Source organism: Macaca thibetana, chromosome 3 (genome assembly GCF_024542745.1).
Source record: "Macaca thibetana thibetana isolate TM-01 chromosome 3, ASM2454274v1, whole genome shotgun sequence".
Classification (NCBI taxonomy): Eukaryota; Metazoa; Chordata; class Mammalia; order Primates; family Cercopithecidae; genus Macaca; species Macaca thibetana.
This window is the reverse complement of record NC_065580.1, coordinates 83,172,247-83,196,506: the sequence shown is the minus strand read 5'-3', so window position 1 is coordinate 83,196,506 and position 24,260 is coordinate 83,172,247. Positions and strand designations below refer to the sequence as shown.

General features: G+C 37.6%; 1 protein-coding gene across 1 annotated transcript in view; it reads right to left on the bottom strand.

Moving 5' to 3' along the window:
• Positions 1-19,281: 19,281 nt before the first annotated feature.
• Positions 19,282-24,260, bottom strand: part of SCIN (scinderin) — an 86,601-nt gene continuing 81,622 nt past the window's right edge. The window contains exons 14-16 of the mRNA XM_050785370.1: positions 23,349-23,426; positions 21,005-21,065; positions 19,282-20,310 (exon numbers count right to left, since the gene is read on the bottom strand). Of these exons, the coding sequence (XP_050641327.1) occupies positions 20,183-20,310; positions 21,005-21,065; positions 23,349-23,426 (267 nt within the window). The 3' untranslated portion in view covers positions 19,282-20,182. The remainder of the gene's footprint in view (positions 20,311-21,004; positions 21,066-23,348; positions 23,427-24,260) is intronic.

Below are 24,260 nucleotides of genomic sequence, written 5' to 3'. Positions count from 1 at the left end.
ATCTTTCTTGATTACCCAGCAGCTTTGACAATACTGACACCTTCTTCTCTTTTTCCTGGATTTCTTTCTTTCTTTCTTTCTTTTTTGAAAGGGAGTTTTACTCTTGTTGCCCAGGCTGGAGTGCAATGGTGCAATCGCGGCTCACCACAACCTCTGCCTTTCAGGTTCAAATGATTCTCCTGCCTCAGCCTCCTGAGTAACTGGGATTACAGGCATACGCCATCACGCCCAGCTAATTTTGTATTTTTAGTATAGATGGCATTTCTCCGTGTTGGTCAGGCTGGCCTCAAACTCCTGACCTCAGATGATCCACCCGCCTCGGCCTCCCAAAGTGCTGGGATTACAGGCGTGAGCCACCGTGCCCGGCTCTTTTTCCTGGATTTCTTTCTCCAGTCTTTTCTTTCTCCCCTCCTCCCTTGTCCTCTTCCTCTCAGGCTCCTTTGCGGGTTTTATTTTCCCAATTGTTTACCTGTCTGAGTTCATTTTGACTGCTACAACAGAATATTATAAACTGGTTGACTTATAAACAACAGAAATTGATTTCTCACAGTTCTGGAGGCTGGAACATCCAAGTCTAGGTGCTGGCAAATTCAGTATCTGCTGAGGGCCCACTTCCTGGTTTGTAGACCCCTGTCTTCTCCCTGTAACTTCAGATGGTGGAAGAAGTGACAGCTCTCTTTCAGACTCCTTTTATAAGGGCACTCTAAAGAGTTAAAGTCAAGGGTGTATAGTTCAATGATTTCTCACAAAGTGAGAACCCCCTAGATCTCTGCAGTGTTGTATTTTTGGGGTTTGTGTATATGTGTGTATTCTATTTTATGGGTTTTTTTGGTTTTTTTGTTTTTTTGTTTTACAATAGCATGTGTATGGGTTGAATTGTGCCCTCTAAAAAGATCTGTCCATGTCCTAATTATCAAAAACCAAGTATGTCCTCATTTAGAAAAAAGATTTTTTCAGTGTGATTACATTAACAGTTTTGAGCTAAGATCATCCTGGATTAACCAGGTGGGGCCTAAATCCAATCACAAGTATCTTTATAAGAGAAGACACAGTGAAAAAGGACGTAAAGGAGTCAGAGATTGGAGTTAAGATGCCGCAAACCAAGGAATGCCTGGAACCACCAGAATCTGAAAGAAACAAGGGAGAACTTTTCCCTGGAGCCTTTGTAGGAAATGTGTTCCTGAAGACGCCAGGATTTTGAACTTCTGGCCTCCAGAACTGTGATAGAATACATTTCTGTTGTTTTAGACTACCAAGTTTGTTAGCATATTCCTGGGAAACTAATACAGCATGTATAATCATTATGACAGCAATAAAGTAAATATTATTAAATTACAAGATTTGCAGTCCTCCTCCTCCCCCTACCTTCTAAGGAGGCAAGCAGCCTTTGCCAGCTGAGTGAACTTCTGATTGTTGTTGTGTCCTTGATCATGATGAAGGGTGGAATTGAACTGGAAGCTAAGGATTAAACTCTTGATTTTTAATTTTTTTTTAATCTTGCCCAAATTCTTATCTAAGGGGTCTGGGGTGTCATGCCCTCAGATGGGTTTTATTTTACACTATATACCATGATTTACTTTCCACCCTGACTCTGGTATAACATTACGAGACAAAGAAGACAATCAAAATATTTTGCCCCAAAACATGTTTCTTTGCCATATTTTGAAATGGCCCTGCAAAGCTGTTCTTTGTGGGGGAAAATTTGCATCTGTAAAGAATCTCTATTAACATAGCTAGATCTTTTTCTTCCAGACCCTCCCAATCCTAAAGAGATTAACCAAGATCTGAATAGGAAACATTTGTCATGTATTGTTTCTAAGGGCAGCCACTTCAGAAGAACTTTGGTCTCCACGATCTTTATCTTAACCTGAACATTCCCTTTCTATCAATCCCAGGTCTTTAGACAAACTCAACCAATTGTCAACTAGAAAATGTTTAAATTCACCTATAGCCTGGAAGCCACCCCACTTTGAGTTGTTCTGCCTTTCTGGACCAAATCAATGTATTCCTTAAATGTATTTGATTGATGTCTCATGTCTCTCTAAAAATGTACACAGTCAAGCTATGCCGGGACCACCTTGGGCACATGTTCTCAGGACCTCCTGAGGGCTGTGTCACAGGCCATGGTTACTCATATTTGACTCAGAATAAATCTCTTCAAATATTTTAAAGAGTTAGACTCTTTTCCTCAACAAAATCTAGTATAATGAGGGTGGGATATGAATGAAGAAAAAGATAGGAAAAATGAGCAGCTTCAGTGAAGAACAGAACATCTGGGGGAAGGCTTGCTCTGGGTTCCAGCCCCAGCAGCCAATTTACCAGGGAGTAATAGATTAAGACCCAAACATTGTGTCTGGAATTGGTTCCTTCCAGTGGGTTCTTGGTCTCACTGACTTCAAGAGTGAAGCTGCGGACCCTCGTGGTGAGTTCTTAAAGATGGCGTGTCTGGAGTTTGTTCCTTCAGATATGTCTGGAGTTTTTTCCTTCCAGTGGGTTCGTGGTCTTGTTGACTTCAGGAGTGAAGCCGCAGACCTTCGCAGTGAGGGTTACACCTCTAAAGGTGGCACGTCCGGAGTTGTTTGTTCCTCCCAGTGGGTTCATGGTCTCACTGGCTTCAGGAGTGAAGCTGCAGACCTTTGTGGTGAGTGTTACAGCTCATAAAGTTAGTGTGGACCCAAAGAGTGAACAGTAGCAAGATTTATTGCAAAAGAAGGAAGCTTTCACAACATGAAAGGGGACCCAGGCCGGTTGCTGCTGCTGGCTCAGGTGGCCAGCTTTCATTCCCTTATTTGGCCCCACCCACATCCTGCTGATTGGTCCATTTTACAGAGTGCTGATTGGTCCATTTTAACAGAGTGCTGATTGGTGCGTTTACAAACCTTTAGCTAGACAGAGCAATGATTGGTGCGTTTACAATCATTTAGCTAGACAGAAAAGTTCCCAAGTCCCTACCTGACCTGGAAGCCCAGCTGGCTTCACCTCTCAACATGACAATATCTCTTCTCTGACATTTTAATTGTGTTAATTTTCATTTGATATCAGTGAGTGAGGCCAGCATGAGCATCAAATACCCATATGCAACAATCTGTACACATCAGAAAACTCCAAGGCCGCATGTGGTGTACTCTGTGTAAAGTGGGGAACTAGATATTTTGCATAGGGCAGTCCATGGTCAGGATTTGCCACTGTGCCATTTTAGCCAGCCACTGTGGCTATTTCAAGACACTAAATATGACTCAGACTAGGGACAGTGATTTGTACTATGTTTACCTGTGATATTTGTCTCTAGGTTAAATATACTATATGAGTTATGTAAGCCATTTTCTTCCTCTGAATGACTATGGATATACTTATCCTGTGACTTATTTCCTTCATTAATATAAAGCCATCATGGTGGCTTTAGATATCCAGGCCAAAATGGCACCTGATGTTTGGAAGACTCTTTATCCTAACTTCAGGCATCACTAGTTAAGGGAATCTCCTGCTTTGATGGACAAATCTGGCTACTTGATTTCTGGCTTCTGGTTTTTGAAGGTGCTATTCAAATAAAGCCAAGTCTGTATTTACCTGTCTATTGTTTACCAGCTCATAGAGACATAGGTTAAGTCCATGGACAAATGCGTGGTCAATGGTGCTTTTAAAAAACATAAATAGGGCCAGGCTCACGCCTGTAATCCTAGCACTTTGGAAGGCAGAGGAGGGCGGATCATGAGGTCAGGAGTTCAAGACCAGCCTGGCCAACATGGCAAAACCCCATCTCTACTTAAAATACAAAAAATCAGTGAGGCGTGGTGGCGGGCGCCTGTAATCCCAGCCACTCAGGAGGCTGAGGCAGGAGAATCGCTTGAACCCGGAAGGCATAGGTTGCAGTGAGCGGAGATCATGCCACTGCACTCCAACCTGGGAGACACTGTGCGAGACTCCATCTCAAAACAAAAAACAAACAAACAAAAACCATAAATAGTGATGTCACTGCCTTTCACCCATCTGAATTTGTATGCTGAAAAATACAACAGCCATTCATAACACTATACATTCTACAGCAATTACAATTTCTACTTGTAATATTCCATGAGTTCCCCAACTTTACTGATAACTCTAATGCTATCTGTATCTAAAATAAATGATAGGATGGATATCAATACCTTGAGGACTCCTTCCCACAGCAGAGGGTGCAGCCCCAAGCTAGAGAGGAAGATTATACAAGAGAGTCTTGGCATCACCTTTCAGTACAACCACGTTCCCCAAGCACCTGGCCCCTTCAAAATAATGGAGATAATCAAACAAGTTCAGTTGCCTCCCTTTCTTGTTTGATTGTATCCTCTGAACTCTGCCATAAACTCCATTACGGATGCCAAAACTCTAAAATGTGGAACAACATTGTTTCTCTGAAGGTATTGTGTTATTGAAGAATCCAGGCTGAGGTTCATTGGAAAGGGAATGCATCAGGAGAGATTTTCACCTACATAGCATCTTTGGTATGTCAATACTCCAGTGAAACCCTGCCCACATTCACCTCTTCCTTTGACCTTTCTAAGGAGTTAAGGGTCCTGCTCTATCATTCTCACTACTATTCCAGTTAAAGCTCATCAGTTCCCTGGGAGGTGAGATCTGACAAAATATATTCCATCTAAGGATCACAAGCTAATGACAATGTCAGATAATTAGGAAAACTCAAATTTGTGCATTCTTGTTTACTGTTTACCTAGAAGTTGGCATTAGCCAGAATGATTTGGATAACATCAACATTAGTTTTACTTCATGAATTATTAAAAGCTTAGGTTGAGTCATAGTAGACTTGCAGGGATATTTTAATTCAGTATTGTTTGCAATCAGCACAGAAATAACGGAAAACAATTTATAATGAGACATTTTTAGTAAAGGTGTCATTTTTATTGTAATAACACTAAAAATCTCTCTAAATAATATGGAGTTTGTCATGTTAACTAAATTAAAGCATCAATTTTTTACGGGCAACAGAAAATATGACTACTGAATTATTTTTCCTATATTAAGAGAAAAGTATGTTAGAAATTATCATCTGAATAAAAGGAGACATGATGAAATGCATGCAAATGCCATAGTCAATTATAAACTAGAAATAACATCTTAATAAGGGATTGATGTTGTCAAATAATACTTGGCTGCTTTCACATCAATATGAAAAAGAAAAAAACACAGGCTGCAAAGACCCAAGGGAAAATAATACCTCTGATTTGTCTTCCATGATTGCATTATACAAGGAAATTGCTAAACAGTATCTTTGTTTTTTTACCAATGCAAAAAACATATATATATGTATATATACACATTAAAAATTCATGTCCAGGTGCGGTGGCTCATGCCTGTAAATCCCAGCACTTTGGCAGACCAAGGCAGGTGGATTTCCTGAGTCCAGGAGTTCAAGACCAGCCTGGACAACATGGCAAAACCCCATCTCTACACAAAAAATTAGCTGGGCGTGGTGGCACGCACCTATAGTCCCAGCTCCTCAGGAGACTGAGGTGGAAGGATTGCTTGAGCCCAGGAGGCAGAGGTTGCAGTGAGCAGAGATCCTGCTACTGTACTCTAGCCTGGGCAACAGAGTGAGACCCTGTCTAAAAAAAAAAAAAAAAATCCTTTAGTACGCACATGTATGCATTTTTGTTGATTATCTACCATGGAGTGGGATTTCTGGATTGTAGGATATGTGTATGTTCATTTTAGTAGAAAGTACAAAAACTGTTCAAAGCCATTATATCAATTTATACTTCCCCGGTAGTAGATGTAAGCTCCAGTTTCACTACATCCTCTCCTGTATTTTTACTTGGCATTACCAAGTAAAATATTTGATTTTAGTCATTTCCTAATGAATATTAAAGTTAAGCCACTTTTTACAGGTTTTTTTCTTTTTTCTTTTTCCCCTGAGATGGAGTCTCGCACTGTCACCCGGGCTGGAGGGCAGTGGCACAATCTGGGTTCGCTCCAACCTCCACCTCCCGGGTTCAAGCGATTCTCCTGCCTCAGCCTCCCGAGTAGCTAGGATTAAAGGCGCTCGCCACCACGCCCGGCTAATTTTTTGTATTTTTAGTGGAGACGGAGTTTCACTATTTGGTCAGCCTGGTCTCGGACTCCTGACCTCGTGATCCACCCGCCTCGGCCTCTCAAAGTGCTGGGATTACAGGCATCAGTCACTGCACCCGGCCTTTTTACAGGTTTAATGGCTACTTTTCTGTAAGTTTTTGTGAAGTGCATTTATAAGCCAGTTTTTTTCTCTGAGTTGTCTGTTTTATCCAAGAGCAAGAACACAGTGGAATGAATGATTATTCTACATACGCGGGGCATATGTAGGCTTTTAAATTCAAGGCCAGTTCAAATGAATTAGGTTTAAAATAAATGTTTAGTGTTTTCCTTTCAGTCCAAAGTAATTATTTACTTATTTTTTCAGCAGAAGGGCTTGTGTCACTATACAATAGTATAAATTCACAGTATGCAGCTTTGGAGAATGACTGGGACAAGAATTGCTTCATGACTGAATAAGGAGTTAAGTGGACAGTTGTTTTATGTTTATAGTGTGTTCCTAACCATTACTGGAGGCCAAAACATTATTCAAAATACAATGTGAAGGCCATTCTCTTTACCAGAACTGCTAGAAATAAGTGGTGGGAAACATTATTTGATAAGCTACCTAAGATGAGATGAGAACACTGAGGACTGTGCTTGACAAAATACGGAGGATCTAAATGGCTCACCAAGGCTCTCCAGCACCAAGAGGTAAACGCAGGACTTCTGTTTGACTGAGTTGAGTATGAATTTCTTGAATCAGAGAGAAAAGATGAGGCTGACCTCTACTAACAGTAGTCTCCCTGGGTTTTTCTGCTTTCTTTCTTCTGATTAAATATTAGATAAATATGCCAATGTATCAGTTTGAAGAGACACCAGCATATTAGCTTGCTAGGGAGCACCTGTATCTCTTTCTTCACATGTACCCAGTCTAATGTGTTTGGTTTTAGATGAGTACATATGTTTCATATGTTTGGCAAATATATAATATTTTATGTGTATGTTTACAAAAATAATACTGTGCTATAGATCAAAAAGTTTTGACCAGTTTATACATCTATTAACAGCGTATGGGTGAACCTGTAACCCTACACGTTGATGACCACTAACATTTTAATATTTTAACATTTGCTAATCTGGTAGATAGATAAAAGTATGATTCTTTTATTATGGATTTATTTAATTAAGAGTGTCTTAGAACATCTTTTCATTATTTATCAATCATTTTCATTCTTTTCTGTGAACTTCTATTCATGTCTTTTGGCCATTTTTCCATTGAGTTGTTGACTCATTGATTTGTAAGACTTTCTTTTCAATGAAAGGAATTCCTTACGTAGCTATAATGTTAGCTGTATGTATTACACATTAATTTCTAAGTTACTCATCTGTTTTGAGTACAAGATACAGTTGATTCTTCCTATCTGTGGGTTCTACATCTGCGGATCAAAACTATTTGGGGAAAAAACAATAAAATAACGATACAACAATACAAAAATAATGCAAATAAAAAACCAATATACTATAACACTGTTTACACAGCATTTACACTGTATTAGGTATTATAAGTAACGCAGAGATGATTTAGAGTATACAGGAGAATGGGATAGGTTGTATGCAAATACTATGCCATTTTATCTAAGGGACTTGAGCATTCAAGGATGTTGGTATCCACAGGGGTCCTCGAGCCAATATCCTGTGGATACTGAAGAACAACTGTATATCATATTTCCATGTAGTGAATGTATCATATTTTTAATTTTATGCTTTATGAGTACATGCATCTTTGCTGTGATGCATTCAGAAATTATGCTTATGTTCTTCTCTTTCCATCTTTTGGGCAGGTTAAAACTCTGCAACAGAACTGAATAATCATTTTAGGCTCTTGGCAACTTTTATTCTGCCTTATCATCTTGCTGCTGATCTCATTTTTGATATTGCGATTCAATAAATATTAACTGAGACCCTACTATATGCCTAGGCCTGTGCTATAAATTGGAGATGAGAAAAACCACTGGCTAAACTAGAGAAACATCGTCAAATACAATGTACCCTGAGCCACTCACCTTGCCCTTTACTAATTTTGTGAAAAAGTACTACTTATTACATCATTTTATTCTCATTATCTTTCAAAAAATATTGACTCAGAGGATATTTATAAATATTTTTAAAAATTATTTTTCACTCAGTTACATTCCTAGAAATGTTAAATGTCTACTTCTGTCATTTTTGTTGCATGCAGGACTAGTGCTATATTTATTAGTACAGGTTACACTGCTATAGCAAGAAAATGCCTTTTTAGGTAAATGTTCCTTTAGGCAAATGTCAGAATTGGGTCACATGGTCATAATCAAGTTGAAGTAAGGCTAAGAAATATCAAGTCTGCTTGGACAGCCACATTATCTGCTAGAAAACAGTGAATTCTATGATTAAAAGAAAATGGAGATATTCAATACTAAGGGACAGCAGTTTCTACCATAGTCCATTTATGTGGTATGTCAGTTGTCTCTTTAGTTTTTTCATCCCACATGAAGGATGAAAAAAATTCATGTGGGATGAACTGTTGGACTACATTGTTCATCCTTTAGGACCCAACAATTCTGAGCTTTTGGCTAAGAATCTAGAATCTCTACATGAGGCAAAGTTCTTTCCATGAGTCCTAATGTAGCTTTTTCTTTTTCAATGACCTATATAGACTAGTAGATAATGTAACTGCCACTCAGTGTATTAGTATATACTGATACACAATGGTATATTGGAAATAAAATAGAATGAAAGAATATAATAGAATGGAATGGAATATAATCAGGGTAACTGTGATAAAAACTATTACTTGGAAAAGGGAAGAATGGGAAACATAAAAACCCACTTGTCTGTAGCTTTACTGAAATCTTGCAGGACAAAAATTGCTAGGATTCTCTAGTGGCTACTTGCCAGTATGTAGCTTGAAGTCATTAACTTACTTGAACTTGGCTCTGCTCCCTGGGACACTCCCCTGTCCATTGTCTTTTTGATCTCCTGGCTTTGCCCTTAGGGAAATTGCTCCCTGTCCACAATCCTTTGGGGCACATCTACAGTGAATGCTAAGGCATAGCTTCTTTTCCACTTTAGATGTGATAATGGCCAAGCAATTCTAGGTTTTGAGCTGAAGACAGCATAAGTTTCTTAACTCTCTGCTGATTCAGGTTAAAGTTTTAGGCGATGCTATATGATTACACATTCACATGTCATTGTAAACTAGGTTTGCAAGTTTTTTGGAATACGGTATGCTCAAAACCACAGTTGACTCCTGATCTATTTGATTCCAGGCAGTTGTATATGAAAGAAACCACAAAGGCTTTATCTGAATATAACAATGCTATTGTCACTCTCTCCCTCAGATTAATAGCAGCTACATTGGTGGGGAAACAACATCCTTAATCTGATTTTGTGTCTGCATTGGTCTCTATTTTTGGTTGCAAACACTTAAGGGAAGGCTCTTGAGCAAGGTCCTGAGTAACAACATAACTACTGCTATTTTCTTCATAGAAACAGTTGAGTTCTCCCAGTTACTAATCCTTCAGTCAATTTAGATTGCTTGCCATCTGCTGATAATGGAGTAGGATTATATTCCCTTTCATCTCTGCATTAAATTGATTAATTTTTGCCTGCCTTACTCTCTGTCTTATAGCACATTGCTAAGAGCAGCAAGGAACAACCAATATACATTAATATCCTGAATTTTCCAAACCTGTCTTCCAGGAAATAGAGGCTTCATAACTACTGTTAAAATTTTTACTTAATGTTTTATCATAGAAGGGATGACTGGCCTCCCAGCTCACAAAATTTACTTATTCACTCTCAGCAAGTCTACAAGTAAGGCAGAACTAGGACATTTTTAAAGAACATCCCACTTCTGATACTAGTTTTTATATTAATTAGGGTACAGACTAAACTGCTTAACAATGAGATTCTGAAATGCACTGGCTGAAACAAGGTAGAATATTTTTTTTATCAGTCTTTACAAATTTATTTTTCTTTGCCATGCAACACTTTATTCAATAAAATGGAATAAGTGTGCCCTTGCCTCTCAGTCATAAAATGAGCACATCGAGTTATAACAGGGAAGCTCTGCCATCTGCTATGTGTGGTTTCCATCGCTGGCCTCAAAGTGGCTATTCCAGCTCTCATCATTTCTCAGCCAGTGGGAAAGGAATAGAGAAGTGGAGGACAAAGAGCTTCCTTTTTAAGAAGGTGACAAGAAATCTGCCCTCATAACTCATAGAACTTCTGCTTGTGTGTCATTGGCCTGAATTTAGTCAGATGACCACATTTTAACTGCCAGGGAATGTGACCTATTAGGATATGCAGGCAGGGTTTCTGTTACTAAAAGAGGAAAGAGAAGAATGGATAATGGAGATCATTTAGCAGATTTTTCACATCTGTTGGGAAGAATGGCATGCATATTTAGAAACAATAGTTTTAGCTCCTAGGTTACACAAAAATTATACATTTTTTATCTACTTTTCATACTTTTAAATATTCAGACTGTTTATCAGCACCAATTTGCCAATCAATTAAAATATTTTTATTTGCAATACATTCAGCTTTTTAATTTTTTTGTCATTCAAGTCACACTTTTTTTTTTTTTAAGGGAAAGTATCTCTGTAAACTTTTACCTTTTACTTACTGGAATGTTCGATAAAATCTACATTTCTTATTGATGTGTTGATGGCAGAAGTCTTCTTTACTATAAATAGTCTATTTATAGTAAATGCAAAAGGTGGGAATAGTAAATATGTAAAACAGCTTATAATATTATTATAAGAGATAAATTTGTCTTTATGTTTTGAAGGAGTTTCCCCTAACTTCTACACAGGTGTTTTTCATCCTATTTTTCACTTCTCACCTCTGCATATATAATAAACCTCATCAAGCACAAAGTACTACAAACTAGCAATAGTTTCTGGCATTCAATTTTTTCCATCATCACCCTACCCTCATCAGCATTCTTGTTTTATTTATTATTTATTTTGGGCAATCGTTGAGTTTTTTCCCACTACCTCCTCACCCCCTTTTGTTTTCCAGAACGTTTCCATGAGTAATTGAACATTTATGCTTATAACTCCTTTCCTCGTCATATCCACTTTTTGACATGTTGGTTTAATTTGGCTTTGTTCAGAAAGTTTCTCTGTCTTCATATTATGTATATTCTGACACTGTGCCATGATCTTGTTCATGTCTTCCTTCTCTTTTCAGCTGGCTTAGCCGGGGGTAGCAGCTCAACTACTTCCTCCTGACTTCCAGCAGCTGTTCTGGTTTCTTTCCCAGCATTCACACTCCTCCGTGAAAGACTGTGAGGTGAGTAGTCAGGAAAATACATGCTTAACCATTAGAGAAACTAAGATCAAAAAGCAATGAAGTGGTTCACCTAGTATATCTGGCCCTGTATCTGGTCTTTTAATTAAAGGACCTATCAAGACACCATGCAGTGTTCTATAGTATTGCATCGCTATTGGAATCAACCACACTGCTTTCAGACAAAGCAATGGAACTCCAACAGTATCAGTTATCTGTCAGTTATATTTGGCTATTAAGTGTCATCTTGGGAATACCCAGGAAAGAATCTGGTTCCACCAAGATTTACTTGAAAGTTTACTTTCCTGCGGGCAGAAAAGCCATGCCTGGATAATTGAATGAAATTATGCCCTTTATTTTTGGTCTCACTTGTTACCTTAAAATCCAATGAGTATAAAATACATTTTTTAAAAACACATAAAGCTCAAAATTTTAGGAGCGTAACATATTTTTGCAAGCTATAGAATACCTGCAATCCTTATTAGGAAATAGGACATAATTTTCAGGTTTTTTTCTTATTAACTTTTTTTCATTAAAATTTGGGGAATCACTATTCGGTGACCATTTCTGCCTACACATTCTTCTGGGCTTGTGGCAGTTTTGGTGTTGAAGTATGAGGTGATTTGCTCTCATATAATTTATGAAATTCCTTGATAAATATTTATAGCTATGTTTGATGGTGACCTATTCTCTTTAGCAGTGTCATCAGAAATCATCGATGTATGGATTTTAGAGAGGCCAGTTAGGCCTTATATAAGCTTTTTGTTCTGAGTTACTGATGACCTCATGGGGCCTGAGACATTACAAAGGAAAGAATAGAATGCAGACAGAAATAAGCAGCTGATTCAAGGACTGTAAAATAAATGTTCGCTCTGGTGCCCTCCATAAAAGTTCACGAAAAATAATACTTGACCTTATAAAACATGACCTTTTTTGAAGCACATTTGTATTCAGAAGTAGAAATCTCAAAATAATGATTTCTCTTTATCAAACCTGAGTGAAATAGTATGTACCATTAGAAGCCTGTTGGCTAACCCTGACTGATGACCTGCTGAGAATGTTATCTTTCCAGCGATGTCCTTCCTGGATTGTAAAATACATAACATCTACAGATATCCTGTAACTGAGAATAGAAAAATATCACTCTCAAAATCCAAAGCTCAAAGTAATCTTATGAAATTAGATCCTTAGTTTAAAATATTTTGTTTTTGGTTTAACTCAACTGAAATATCCTATGTACTCTCTTGTTTCCATAATTGTTCCACATACACTTTTGTATTTCAGGTAGTGTTACTGTAATTGTGTAGATAGCAATAGCCTTATATGAACCCAGTATATGAGGTTTTTATTTCTGCCCAAGTATGAAAGATTGTCAGATTGAAGCAAGAACAGAAATTTTTCAAGGATTATGAAAGAGATGAAATATTGACTATATTTTTCCCAAAGTTGCTATTTTTTATTTTATTTATTTATTTGTTTTTTTGAGACAGGCTCTGACTATTGCCCAGGCTGGAGTACAGCAGCATGATCATGGCTCACTGCAACCTTCACCTCCAGACTGAAGGGATCCTCTCCCCTCAGCCTCCCAAGTAGCTGGGACCACAGGTATGCACCACCACACCTGGCTAAATTTTGTATTTTTTGTAGAGTTGGGGCTTCACCATGTTGCCCAGGCTAGTCTCAAACTCCTAAGCTCAAGTGATCCTCCTGCCTCGGCCTCCCAAAATGCTAGGACTATAGGCATGAGCCACTATGCCTGGCCCAATTATTTTCTATTTTAGAAATGAGGAGCCCAGCGCAATGGTTCATGCCTGTAATCTCAGCACTTTGGGAGGCCAAGGCAGGAGGATCACTTGAGGCCAGTAGTTTAAGACCAGCCTGGGCAACATGATGAAACCCTGTCTCTACAAAAAAAAAATAAAAAAAAAAAAAAAAAAAAAATAACCAGTAGTGGTTGTGCACACCTGTGGTCCAGGGCTACTTAGGAGCCTGAGGTGGGAGAATCACCTGAGCCTGGGGAGGTCGAGGCTGCAGTGAGCCATGAGCACACCATTGCACTTTGGCCTGGGCAACCAAGTGAGATCCTGTCTCAATAAATAGGTAGATAGATAGATAGATAGATAGAGGTCTAGCCTGATGGTAGAGTTAATGGAAGAGAGTGGGAATATTGACCAGCTTTTCAAGATATCGGCTTCTACCCAATATACCAACTGACTAGAATGCTAGCTTCACTCTACACCTTTTTACTCAGGCAGAATAGCATCCCACCAAATATGTCTACATACTGTGACAAAGATGTCTAGGACCTGTGAATGTTAGTTTACATGCCAAAAAAAGGACTTTGCAGATGTGATTAAATTAAGGATCTTGAGATGGAGGAGATTATCCTGCATTATCTGATGGCTCAATAATCCATTGGACCATTAGACAACGTAAGCAAAAGGTTCTTATAAGTGAAGGAGGGAGGCAGGAGAATCAGAGACAGAGAAGGGGATGTAACCAACAGAAACAGAGGCCAGACAGGAAGACACAGATTTTGAAGATGCTATTTTGCTGGCTTTGAAGATGTAGAAAGTGGACACAAACTAAAAGGGAAGGTCTTGGGAGAGGAGGATGCCACTGGTATCTGGCAAGCAGAGGCCAGCAATGTTACTAAACATTCTATAATAAACAGGCAGCCCCCCCAAAATAAAGAATTATTTATGTGTCTATAGTGCCAAGGTTGAGAAACTGCCTTGTTAGATATGTGAGGACCTCCTGCAAAGTACAGAATAGGTGAGAACAAACATCCATCTCTTGTTCCAGATCTTAGTGCAAAATATTTAATTTTCCATTCTGAAGTATGCTGTCAGCTGTACATTTTTTGTGGATACTCTTTTTAAGATGGAAGACCTTCCATTCTATTCCTACTTTGCTGAGAATTTTTACTATGAATGGTTGCAGAATTTTATCAACTGCTTTTCTGTATCTATTCAGGTGTTCAAATGGTTTTTAGTCTGTTAATATGGAAAGTTATTGATTAATTTTTAAATGTTAAAATGAATTCCTAGGATAAAACCAAGTTATATATTGCTGGATTCAATTTGATAAACTTTTAATATTTTTACATCCATGTTATGAGGAATACTGGTTTTATTACTTTCTTATTACTTTCCTCCCAATCTGTGGTAAACTTTCTTAAAAGTTTAACAGAAATCACCAGTGAAGCGCAAACAGGCCTGGCTTTTTCTCTGTGAGATGTTTAGACTGGGCGCTGTGGTTCACACTTTTAATCTCAGCACTTGGGGAGGCTGAAGAGGGAGGATCACTTGAGCCCAGGAGTTCCGGAACAGGATGGGCAACACAGCAAGGCCCTATCTCTGCAAAACCTAAAAACAAGTTAGCCAGGTGTGGTGGCATGTCCCTGTGAGTCCCAGCTACTTGGGAAGCTGAGGTGGGAGGATTACTTGAGTCCACGGGGTCCAGGCTGCAGTGCATGTGATTGCGACACTGTACTCCAGTCTGGGCAACAGAGGAAAATCCTGGAGTCTCAAAAAAAAAAAAAAAGTTTGACTATAATTTCTTTTTTATTTCCTTTTTTTCTTTTGCCCAGGCTGGAGTGCAGTGGTGCAATCTTGGCTCACTACAACCTCCACCTCCTGGGCTCAAGTGATCCTCCCAGCTCAGCCTCCCATGTAGCTGGAACCACAGGCACTCACCACCATGCCCAGCTAATTTTTGTATTTTTTGTTGAGATGAGGTTTTGCATGTTGCTAGGCTGATTTCAAATTCCTGGGCTCAAGTGATCCACCTGGCTTGCCCTCACAAACTGCTAGGATTAATTTAATTTCTTTAATGTGTGTGTGTGTATGTGTGTGTGTGTGCACATGCACATGCATATTCCTACTTAGATTATCTGTCCCTGTCTTCTTGAGTTAGCTTTAGTAGTTTCTGCTTCCCAGTGAATCCATTTTATCAATGTCAAGTTTATTGGCATAAATTATTTCTCTTACATATTTTAACGTCCATAGGATCAGTGGTGGTATCCTTCTTAATCTTTATATTAGTAATTTATGTTTCCCCCCTTTTATCTTATTAGTCTGGCTAGAATTTTATCATTTTATGATTCAGAAGAACCAAATTTTGACTTTATTTTTTCTAGTTTTTAAAAAATCTATTCTTTATCATTCCCTTTTCTCTGCTTATTTTGGGTATAATTTGTCATCTTTCAATTTCATAAGATAAGAACTTAGATTATTGATTTGAGGGCTTTTTATTTATTTAATGTAAGCATTTAATGCTATAAATTTCCTTTTAAAAATTTTCTAATTTCTCTTGTGATTTCTTCTTTTACCCAAATTTGGGGACTTGCCAGATATCTGTTTTTGATTTCTCAATTAGTTCCATTGTAATTAGAGGCACAGTTTGTATGATTTCATCTTTTTAATTTGTTGGCATTTGTTTTATGGCCTAGAATATTTTCTCTCTTGGTAAATATTTCAAGTTCCCTTAAAAAACAAATATACATGCTGGTATTATTGGTGGTGTTCAGTAATATCAAATCAGTTAAGTTGGTTGAAAGTATTGTTCAAGTCTTTTAGATTCTTGCTGATTTTCTTCTTATTCTGTAAGCTACTATGAGATGATTTCCCTCTTCCAATGTAATTCCGTGTATTCTTCCATTATTTTCATGTTTCATTTTCACATTAAAATTTGTGAACTACATGGAATTTATCCAGGCACATATAGTAAGATGTGGATCCAACTTTTGTTTTTCCTTTAAGACCAAAGCATTGCATCATGAATATTTTAGGTAGCACAATAAGCTCAGTTGGTATTTAATAAAAAAATTTTTTTTAGAGAATATGCATAATACATATCATACTTTAAAAAATCTAACATAAGTCTTTAAAATTAAAAGGGGAGTCAACATAGTGAAGAGAAAATAAGATGATAGAGCAAGCCAAACAATTTTTGAAAATACATTAAAAAATTACAACACACCCTGTATATATAGTGAATATTATTATTCTTTTCTTCATTTTGATTAGAATTATATCCCTCTGAATAACCTATACAATCCAGAAATTGTTTTGAAGTCAGTTTACTGATTGTCTTGCAAAACAAAGCAAACAAATGATAGCTAAGGCCATAAAACAATTGTTGATTTTACCTGGGAACTATGTTTCCTGGTTTTTTGCTCAAAGTAATGCCATAATTTGATTCTTTAATTCTTGAAATGTGCTACTCTTTTAAAAATTATTTTTATTTTTGTTTTTGTAGAGATGGAATCTCACTGTGTTGCCCAGGCTGCAGTACTGTGGCTATTCACAGTTGCTATCATAGCTCACTACAGCCTTAAACTTCCTCTCGCCTCAGTCTCCCAAGTAACTGGGACTACAGGCACACACCATTGTGCCCAGTTTATTATTTCTTACCAGATTAATTATTTCTGATTAGTACTTGATTTTTCTGGATTCATTTATATATATCTATATATCCATATATATATAGTGTTTATTAGTCACAAATTTCACACAACTAGGAGTGTGCTATATTGTTTGGGGCAAGAAAGGGTCTGTAAAGCACTGGTAGCTGAGGATAAATACATTTGTTTTGGTTTCTGATCCCCAAAATCCACGAGTAAAAGCAGAGAAAAAAGAAATCTGATATTTCATATTAAAAATTAATATTAGCTTCACCAAAGAAAAATAAGAAAGTAATTATAAAATTTTCCATTTATTAATTAGGTATATGAAACTGCATTTCAATTCCAAAGGACTAATTTCTATAAGGAATTACATGTAATTTGAGTTTTAGGACTACACAGTATCATTGAACAATGGAACACTCTCTAGAATAATTTTCTTTAATCCCGCAAATGTTCACCTTTTTAGAAGTAGGTTTTGTTTTTGTTTTATCTGGATTTTACTTGTGTTGCAGATGTTTCTTCAAGCCACATCAGCTTTAGTTGTGAAATTAAAATGCCAACTCCATAGGGCTCATAAGTATTCTTGCAATAGCAGCTATAGTTGCTGACAATTTGTGTTCACCTCTACTGGTCAGGCTGGGCAATGGGCATAGGTACTTCCTTCCCACAGTGCTTGTGCTATTGATGCTGCTGTCTTTTTATTTTTTATTTTTTTGAGACAGAGTTTTGCTCTGTTGCCCAGGCTGGAGTGCAGTGGCGTGATCTCAGCTCACTGCAAGCTCTGCTTCCTGGGTTCATGCCATTCTCTTGCCTCAGCCTCCTGAGTAGCTGGGACTACAGGCACCCGCCACCATGCCCGGCTAATTTTTTGTATTTTTAGTAGAGACAGGGTTTCACCGTGTTAGCCAGGGTGGTCTCAATCTCCTGACCTCGTGATCCACCCACCTCGGCCTCCCAAACTGCTGGGATTACAGGCGTGAGCCACCGCCCAGCCTGATGCTGCTGTCTTGTTACCATCACGGCCTCTGATTCCCTGGGTTTTGGGATTTGGAAAAGCAGTATTCTCACAGCTCAGGCTGCAATGATTTTTTTTTCTGGTGCAGTGGTGACAGTAGAAGAGAACCCTGTGGAATCTCCCTGTTTCTTTAGACTTCAGCCCATTCTACTAGGCATGCTTTCCTTTTAAGGCCTTTGCTGTTGGTACTCCTTCGGCCTGGTTGTAACCCTGAGGTTTGCTCCCCACTCGCTATCGATTCTTTTTTTTTTTTTTTTAATTTATTTTCACACAGAGTTTCACTCTTATTGCCCAAGCTAGAGTACAATGGCGTGATCTCAGCTCACTGCAACCTCTGCCTCCCAGGTTCAAGCGATTCTCCTGCTTCAGGTTCCTGAGTAGCTGGGATTACAGAAGCATGCCACCACGCCTGGCTAATTTTTATATTTTTAGTAGAGACGGGGTTCACCATGTTGTCCATGGCTGGTCTCGAACTCCTGACCTCAAGTGATCTACCTGCCTCAGGCTCCCAAAGTGCTGGGATTAGAGGCGTGAGCCACGGTGCCTGGCCTCGATTTTCTGTTTAGATATCGCCTACTTAACCACGCTTCCCTTGACCATACTATTAGTATTGCCTAGCTCCTTTCCTAAATTTTCTTCTCCACAGGGCATATCTTCTAATGTATTTTATAATATCTCTATGTGTTGATTTGTTTTTGCTTTTTGTTTTTTTTCTCTTCCCTAGAATATAAACTCCATAAAAGTTTAGATTTTGTCTGTTTCATTCATGTTGAGTCCAAAGTGCCTGAAATAGTGCCTGATACTGAATAGACATTTTGAATGAATAGTGCCTTGAAGTACAGCTTCTCTCTGCTTCCTTACCTCCTATGCAAGCTCCAGGATTTCACGGGAGCATTCACTATTAGGCCATAATAAAACTGGGCCCACTTCTCCATACCAGGACTCAATTTGAAACACATATGCCCTTCATTTCCCCAGAGAAAAGGTAAAAACTCCTCAGATCACTTCCCTGCTTCGTTTCTTCTTCCCATGGAAATGCAGCTTCCCCTCCTCAACTACCCAGTCCTCTATCCAATGACCAAATTCAGTTCCTACTTTACTGGGGCTCCAGATTCTGTCCCAACTCCTGTTTTCTGGGGACCTGTGTTTCACATGCAATCTCATATTTCAAAATTTTCATAATGATCTGACCATGAACAGCTGTTTAATTTTGACCACTTAATGAGGATGAATTAAGAAATATTAAACTCAAATCTACTTATGCATAGATGTATTTGACCTTAAAATTAATAGTGTAATTAACTCATCAAATTTGAATAAAATGTCATAACACAAAACTTTCAAAGAGATGTATTTTAATAATTAAAGACAGCATTAGTGAAGTTTTTCTGTATGTATCTTTTGTGATATTAAACATGTACTGTCAAATATCTATCTATCTAAGTGGATAACAATGCAATTCATTTTGTCATGAAAGAGCTGTGCTTTCAAAGACTTTTAATAAGGTTTTAAAAAAAGATAAAATTTCTCTTAGAAAATAACACGTAGGAGTTAATGGCATCAAAGTCACATTGACTAAAGAAGGAAAATAGCAACAAATTGTTAAAGCCACTTTAACATAAACCTTATTGCAAGTATACAAATCATTTGAACACAATCTATAGAAAAGAGAAAAACTTCCAAGGCATTACAACTTTTTCTCTGGCATGTTAAAAAACAAGTTTGACTAATGGCTAATGCATTATAAAATTTCCTATCTGACAAATCTCTCTAGATTATGCATAGTATTTTACTTTTGAAAGGTCATAAAAAAGATATAAATCAGTTTCCAGAAGAGCTAATATTGGCCCATAATGAAAGTTTCCTTCAGGTTATTTGAATGTATTAACGTAAGAAAGCTCCAGTTTAAGAAGAATTTCAAACCAAAATTAAGCATTAAAAAATAGGCATTTGGTTGAGGTTATTTTTTATTTATTCATTTATTTTTTGAGACAGAGTCTCTGTTGCCCAGGCTGCAGTGTGGTGGCACGATCCCGGCTCACCGCAACCTCAGCCTCCTGGGTTCAAGCAATTTTCCGGTCTCAGTCTTCTAAGTAGCTGGGATTACAGGTATGCGCCACCATGCCCAGCTATTTTTATTTTTTTTTGTATTTTTAGTAGACACAGGGTTTCGCCATGGTGGCCAGGCTGGTCTCGAAATCCTGACCCTAAATGATCTGACTGCCTCAGCCTCCGAAAGTGCTGGGATTACAGATGTGAGTCACTGCACCCGGCCTTAATTTTCTAAAGACAAATAAACAAAAAGCTTTTCCTGTTCCTCTCCCAAAAGAGCAATGAGATAACTGCCTTGTGATGTTTGTTTGCTTTTTACAAACACCAGTTTACCACTTGCTGGAATCCCAGCCCAGGAACCAGCCTGTGAATGTGGGTGGCTCATGGCCTTGTTTTATGATGACAATTGGTGTCCTCTTGTCTCTTCCAGAAGGGTCTGTCTCAAGGTACATTTTGGCTAAAAACAGTTGTAAAGACACATAAATTCGGTTAGTTTGGGTTAAACTAAAGTAACTGCAGATTGAAAATTCTTCGAATAAAAGTAATAAATTAAATTTCCAGAAGAACAAATAAATATTGGCCACATTGAAAATGAAAATTCTTCGAATACAGTTCTTCAAATGAAAGTGATAAATTAAATTGCCATTGACCAGGTAGACAAATACAATTTCTTTTTGATTTCTCTCATCTGCCATGAAAAGCAACATGCGAGTCTCATCAATGCCCGAAAAAATTCCAAGTTTTATAGAATTGTTCTGGTGGCATAATTATTGTTACACTTTTCAGTAAAAGGAAAATTGTGCCAGAAAGAACAGCTTTAGTCAAAAGGAAGTTTAAAAAATCTGGCTTATCACAGTCATGGAGGTTTTACTCTTATCATAATAAAACAAGGGTTGAAATGAATTTAAGTTTTTCTGGTTAAATTGGTATAATTCTATTCTAAATTAGATAACAAAACATATTTTTTCTTGTGCCCATCTGGAAATTCTCCAGTTCAAAAAATCCCATTACTCTTTAGTTTTGAGGAGGAATGCTAAGCTACTTCTTGATTTTGAAATGTAGTTTTGTAAGACATGGTGGCAAAGAGCAGTCAGACACTCGGTCATAATGGTGCCCAGTTACTGCTATAATTGTCCATCAATTGAGCTTACCAGACTTCAGAGATTCTTTTTTCTCAACTTCATTAGCATCTTTGCCAATCCAAATAAATATCTGAAAAATGAAACAATAACAATACGTATGGTTTCTGGGATGTTGACTCAGGCTAGGCCCTGTGTAAAGTGCTTCACGCACACACTGCTCATTGAATCTTCACAACATCCGCAGAAGTTAGGGATGTGGAGGCAGTGGCCCAGAAAGGTACCATCACTTTCCCAGTGTTCACACTCATCAGGAGACACCTAAACTTACATTTAGCCAGTTTCACTTCAGATTTCACACTTGGATATTTTATGTTTACATGGTATTTTCTAGTTTGTAAAGTGATCTTTCACAAAAACAACAGATTGGGTGGATTTTTTTTTTCATCCACCCCCTAGGGTGTGACAGCAGTCAGTAGAAGGAAACCAAAATATTTCACCTCCGAATACACTTCTTTGACATATTTTGAGATGGCTGTTCAGAGGGCTTGCAAAGAGAAATAGTCCTGCAAAGCTGCCTTTTGTGGGGGAAGAGCTGCATCTGTAGAGAATCTGCATTGGTGCAGCCGGGCTTTCTCTGAGGCCCTCCCTTTTCGGGATCTAGGGAAGATTAGCTGAGAGTCTCATACCCTTAAAGGTCTGAAAGAAACATTTACCATCTATACTTTATGTGAGGTTTTATTCATAACAAGACCACCTTTCCTAGCCAGGCCTCTTCTCCCATAACCAGTTTTGCCATCCTCCAATCCCCCATTCTTTCTGTAACTTCCAAATGGTACAAAAACATCAACCATCCAGCCATTTCTTCAATTCTTGCATTCTGTATGACTCCTGTGCACATTAATATATTTGTATGCCTTTTCTCCTATTAATCTGCCTTTTATCAACTGATTTTTGTATGAACCTTTGGAGAGTGAAGGGGAAATTTTCCCTGGGCCCTTACACAGTCATTATCCCCATTTCCTAGACGTGGATCTTGGCTGGAAGGGACTACATGTAGACACAGAGCTTGTCTGTGGGTGATCCCAGACTCTCTCCAGGAACCTCTGACTAAAGGTTAGTGTTTTTCTCTTCTAGTAGCGTGCCCTCCCTATAAGATGTTGGTAAAAATGCTATAATGTTTAGTATTTAAATAGCAATTTTTAAAAAAAATTGATATAATTATATAATTATACAATCTGTATATATCCTTCTCCTTGTCAAATGTGTGGGTGGGGGTACTTTAATGCTGAAAAAATTTCCTGAATTACCTTATATTGAAACCACTTTAAAATCACTTGTGGCAGAGCAATTTTGGTCAGTTATGTTTAGACTGTATTCTAATTCATACTGAAAGTGCTGAAATATTCGTGTGCAGGGCACAGAACAAACCATGACAGCATGGTAATGTAAATAAAAAGTATGACTTTAAAAAATGAAATGTGGCTTGGTAAATATTCTAAAAAGTATCCATGATTACAGAAACAAGAGTTGACTACAAATGAGAAAAATTAAATATATATCTGAACAAGGAAGTGTAATTCTTCTTTAATTCTTAAATACACAAGAGTGTTTTATTGACTTGGAGATTTAAATCTCATCTAGAAATAAGTACTCCATTCACTTGGCAAGAATCTGAGGCTGGGCCCTCAAGTCAAACATGGTCATTGTAGATCAGAAGCGAGGGTGTGATATAACTGAGTGGTTTATCAGTTGGGAACAAACTTAAAAGGAACAATCTCTGTGCTTGCCTCTAAGACTAGGCCTAATTCAGATAAGCATTTCACACTTGTTCTATATAATTTAGTTCATAATATATTTACTTTTCTCTTTCACTGTTAATTTACATAGAGGTTAAAAACCTATCAGATGTGGCATGTCAAATCACCGTTAATTTCCTTGAAAATTAAGATAAATAAAACAGTAACATATTTTACTGTGTAGATTCAAAACTATTCTGCCTGTTTCTTCCCCAGGGGAGGGGCACCCATGACTTCTTGTCAAATTTCAAGAGAAATTTTGAATATGTTGGTTTCCTCAATGGCATTGTACCCCCATGACACTGAACACACGAATACACTTATTAAATGAATTATAAACAAATTAGGAATGAGTAATTTTTACAAATAAATGAAAAATAACAGGTTTTTTTGCCTATAACTGTAAAGCCAAAGATCGTAGCTCTGGAATTATTTTCATAGGAAGAAATCAACTTGCCATATGTATTAGTTTCATTTTTTACCAAATGTGTGTGTATTTTTAATACAGCCTAAATCTCTAGGCTCATTTATATCTAGATTTACCATTTCTCAAAGCAAGTTCTGTCATCTTTCAACCAAGAATGCATTCTCTTGTTATGAACAAAATGTAGTTGTACCTGTTCCCAAGCATCTAGTAACATGACATCATCTTCTGCTAAATCATCCTGGGTGAACTCCCCTGGAACCTCTTCAATCTGAAAGGTATAAAAAGCTATATGAGCAAACAGTAAAGCAGTGATTTTTCCAATACATAGGATACAAATGCCCTGTTTTTTTTTTTTGAGTATAATGAAAATAAAATTTGGTAGTAATTTTTTTCTTCTTTTTCGGGTAATAAAATTTTAAATAATTGATCATTAATTTGGCATCACAAACTGGTGGTATTTTATTTGGCCAGCACAGTATTTAATATAAACATTGCATTTGTGAAATTAAATAATTCAAATATAAAGCTGGTGGAACCTTAAATTATTCTGAGCTTTGAGAGGAATGTGGCTATGTGGCCTGAGTCTTGAGGCATGCACTCAAGCTTTTGCCTTTTTTTCTGCAAATAATTCGGAAGACCAAAGGGTGCAGAGCTAAGACCCCCCTCAGATCACCACTCCTCACAAAGTAAGAACGTATTCTTCCTTGGAAAGTATTAATAGCAATCTGTAACCAATCAAATCACTGTCAGTATGCACTGGACTTATATAAAAAATTACATAAGCCTGCTATAATTTCTCTGTTTCTGCCTATTGTCAGTGAAACTTTAAGTCCTCCACTTTAAAACACTGGCCCCATTCATTTGGAGTTAGTGTTTCCCGGGTAGCTATCCTCAAGCCTGGCATTTCAATAAACTATATATTGAATCATATTTTCTAAATCTCATCCCTAAGGTTGGCACATTTGAATGCCCACATATATAGTCAATTTGCTCACAATCCTCTATACTTCCAGTCCCTTATGACTAATTGTTTCACAGATTTATGTTGCCTATCTAGTTCCTAAAAACATTGAGTTTATGGTCCGAGTATTAAATTATCTTT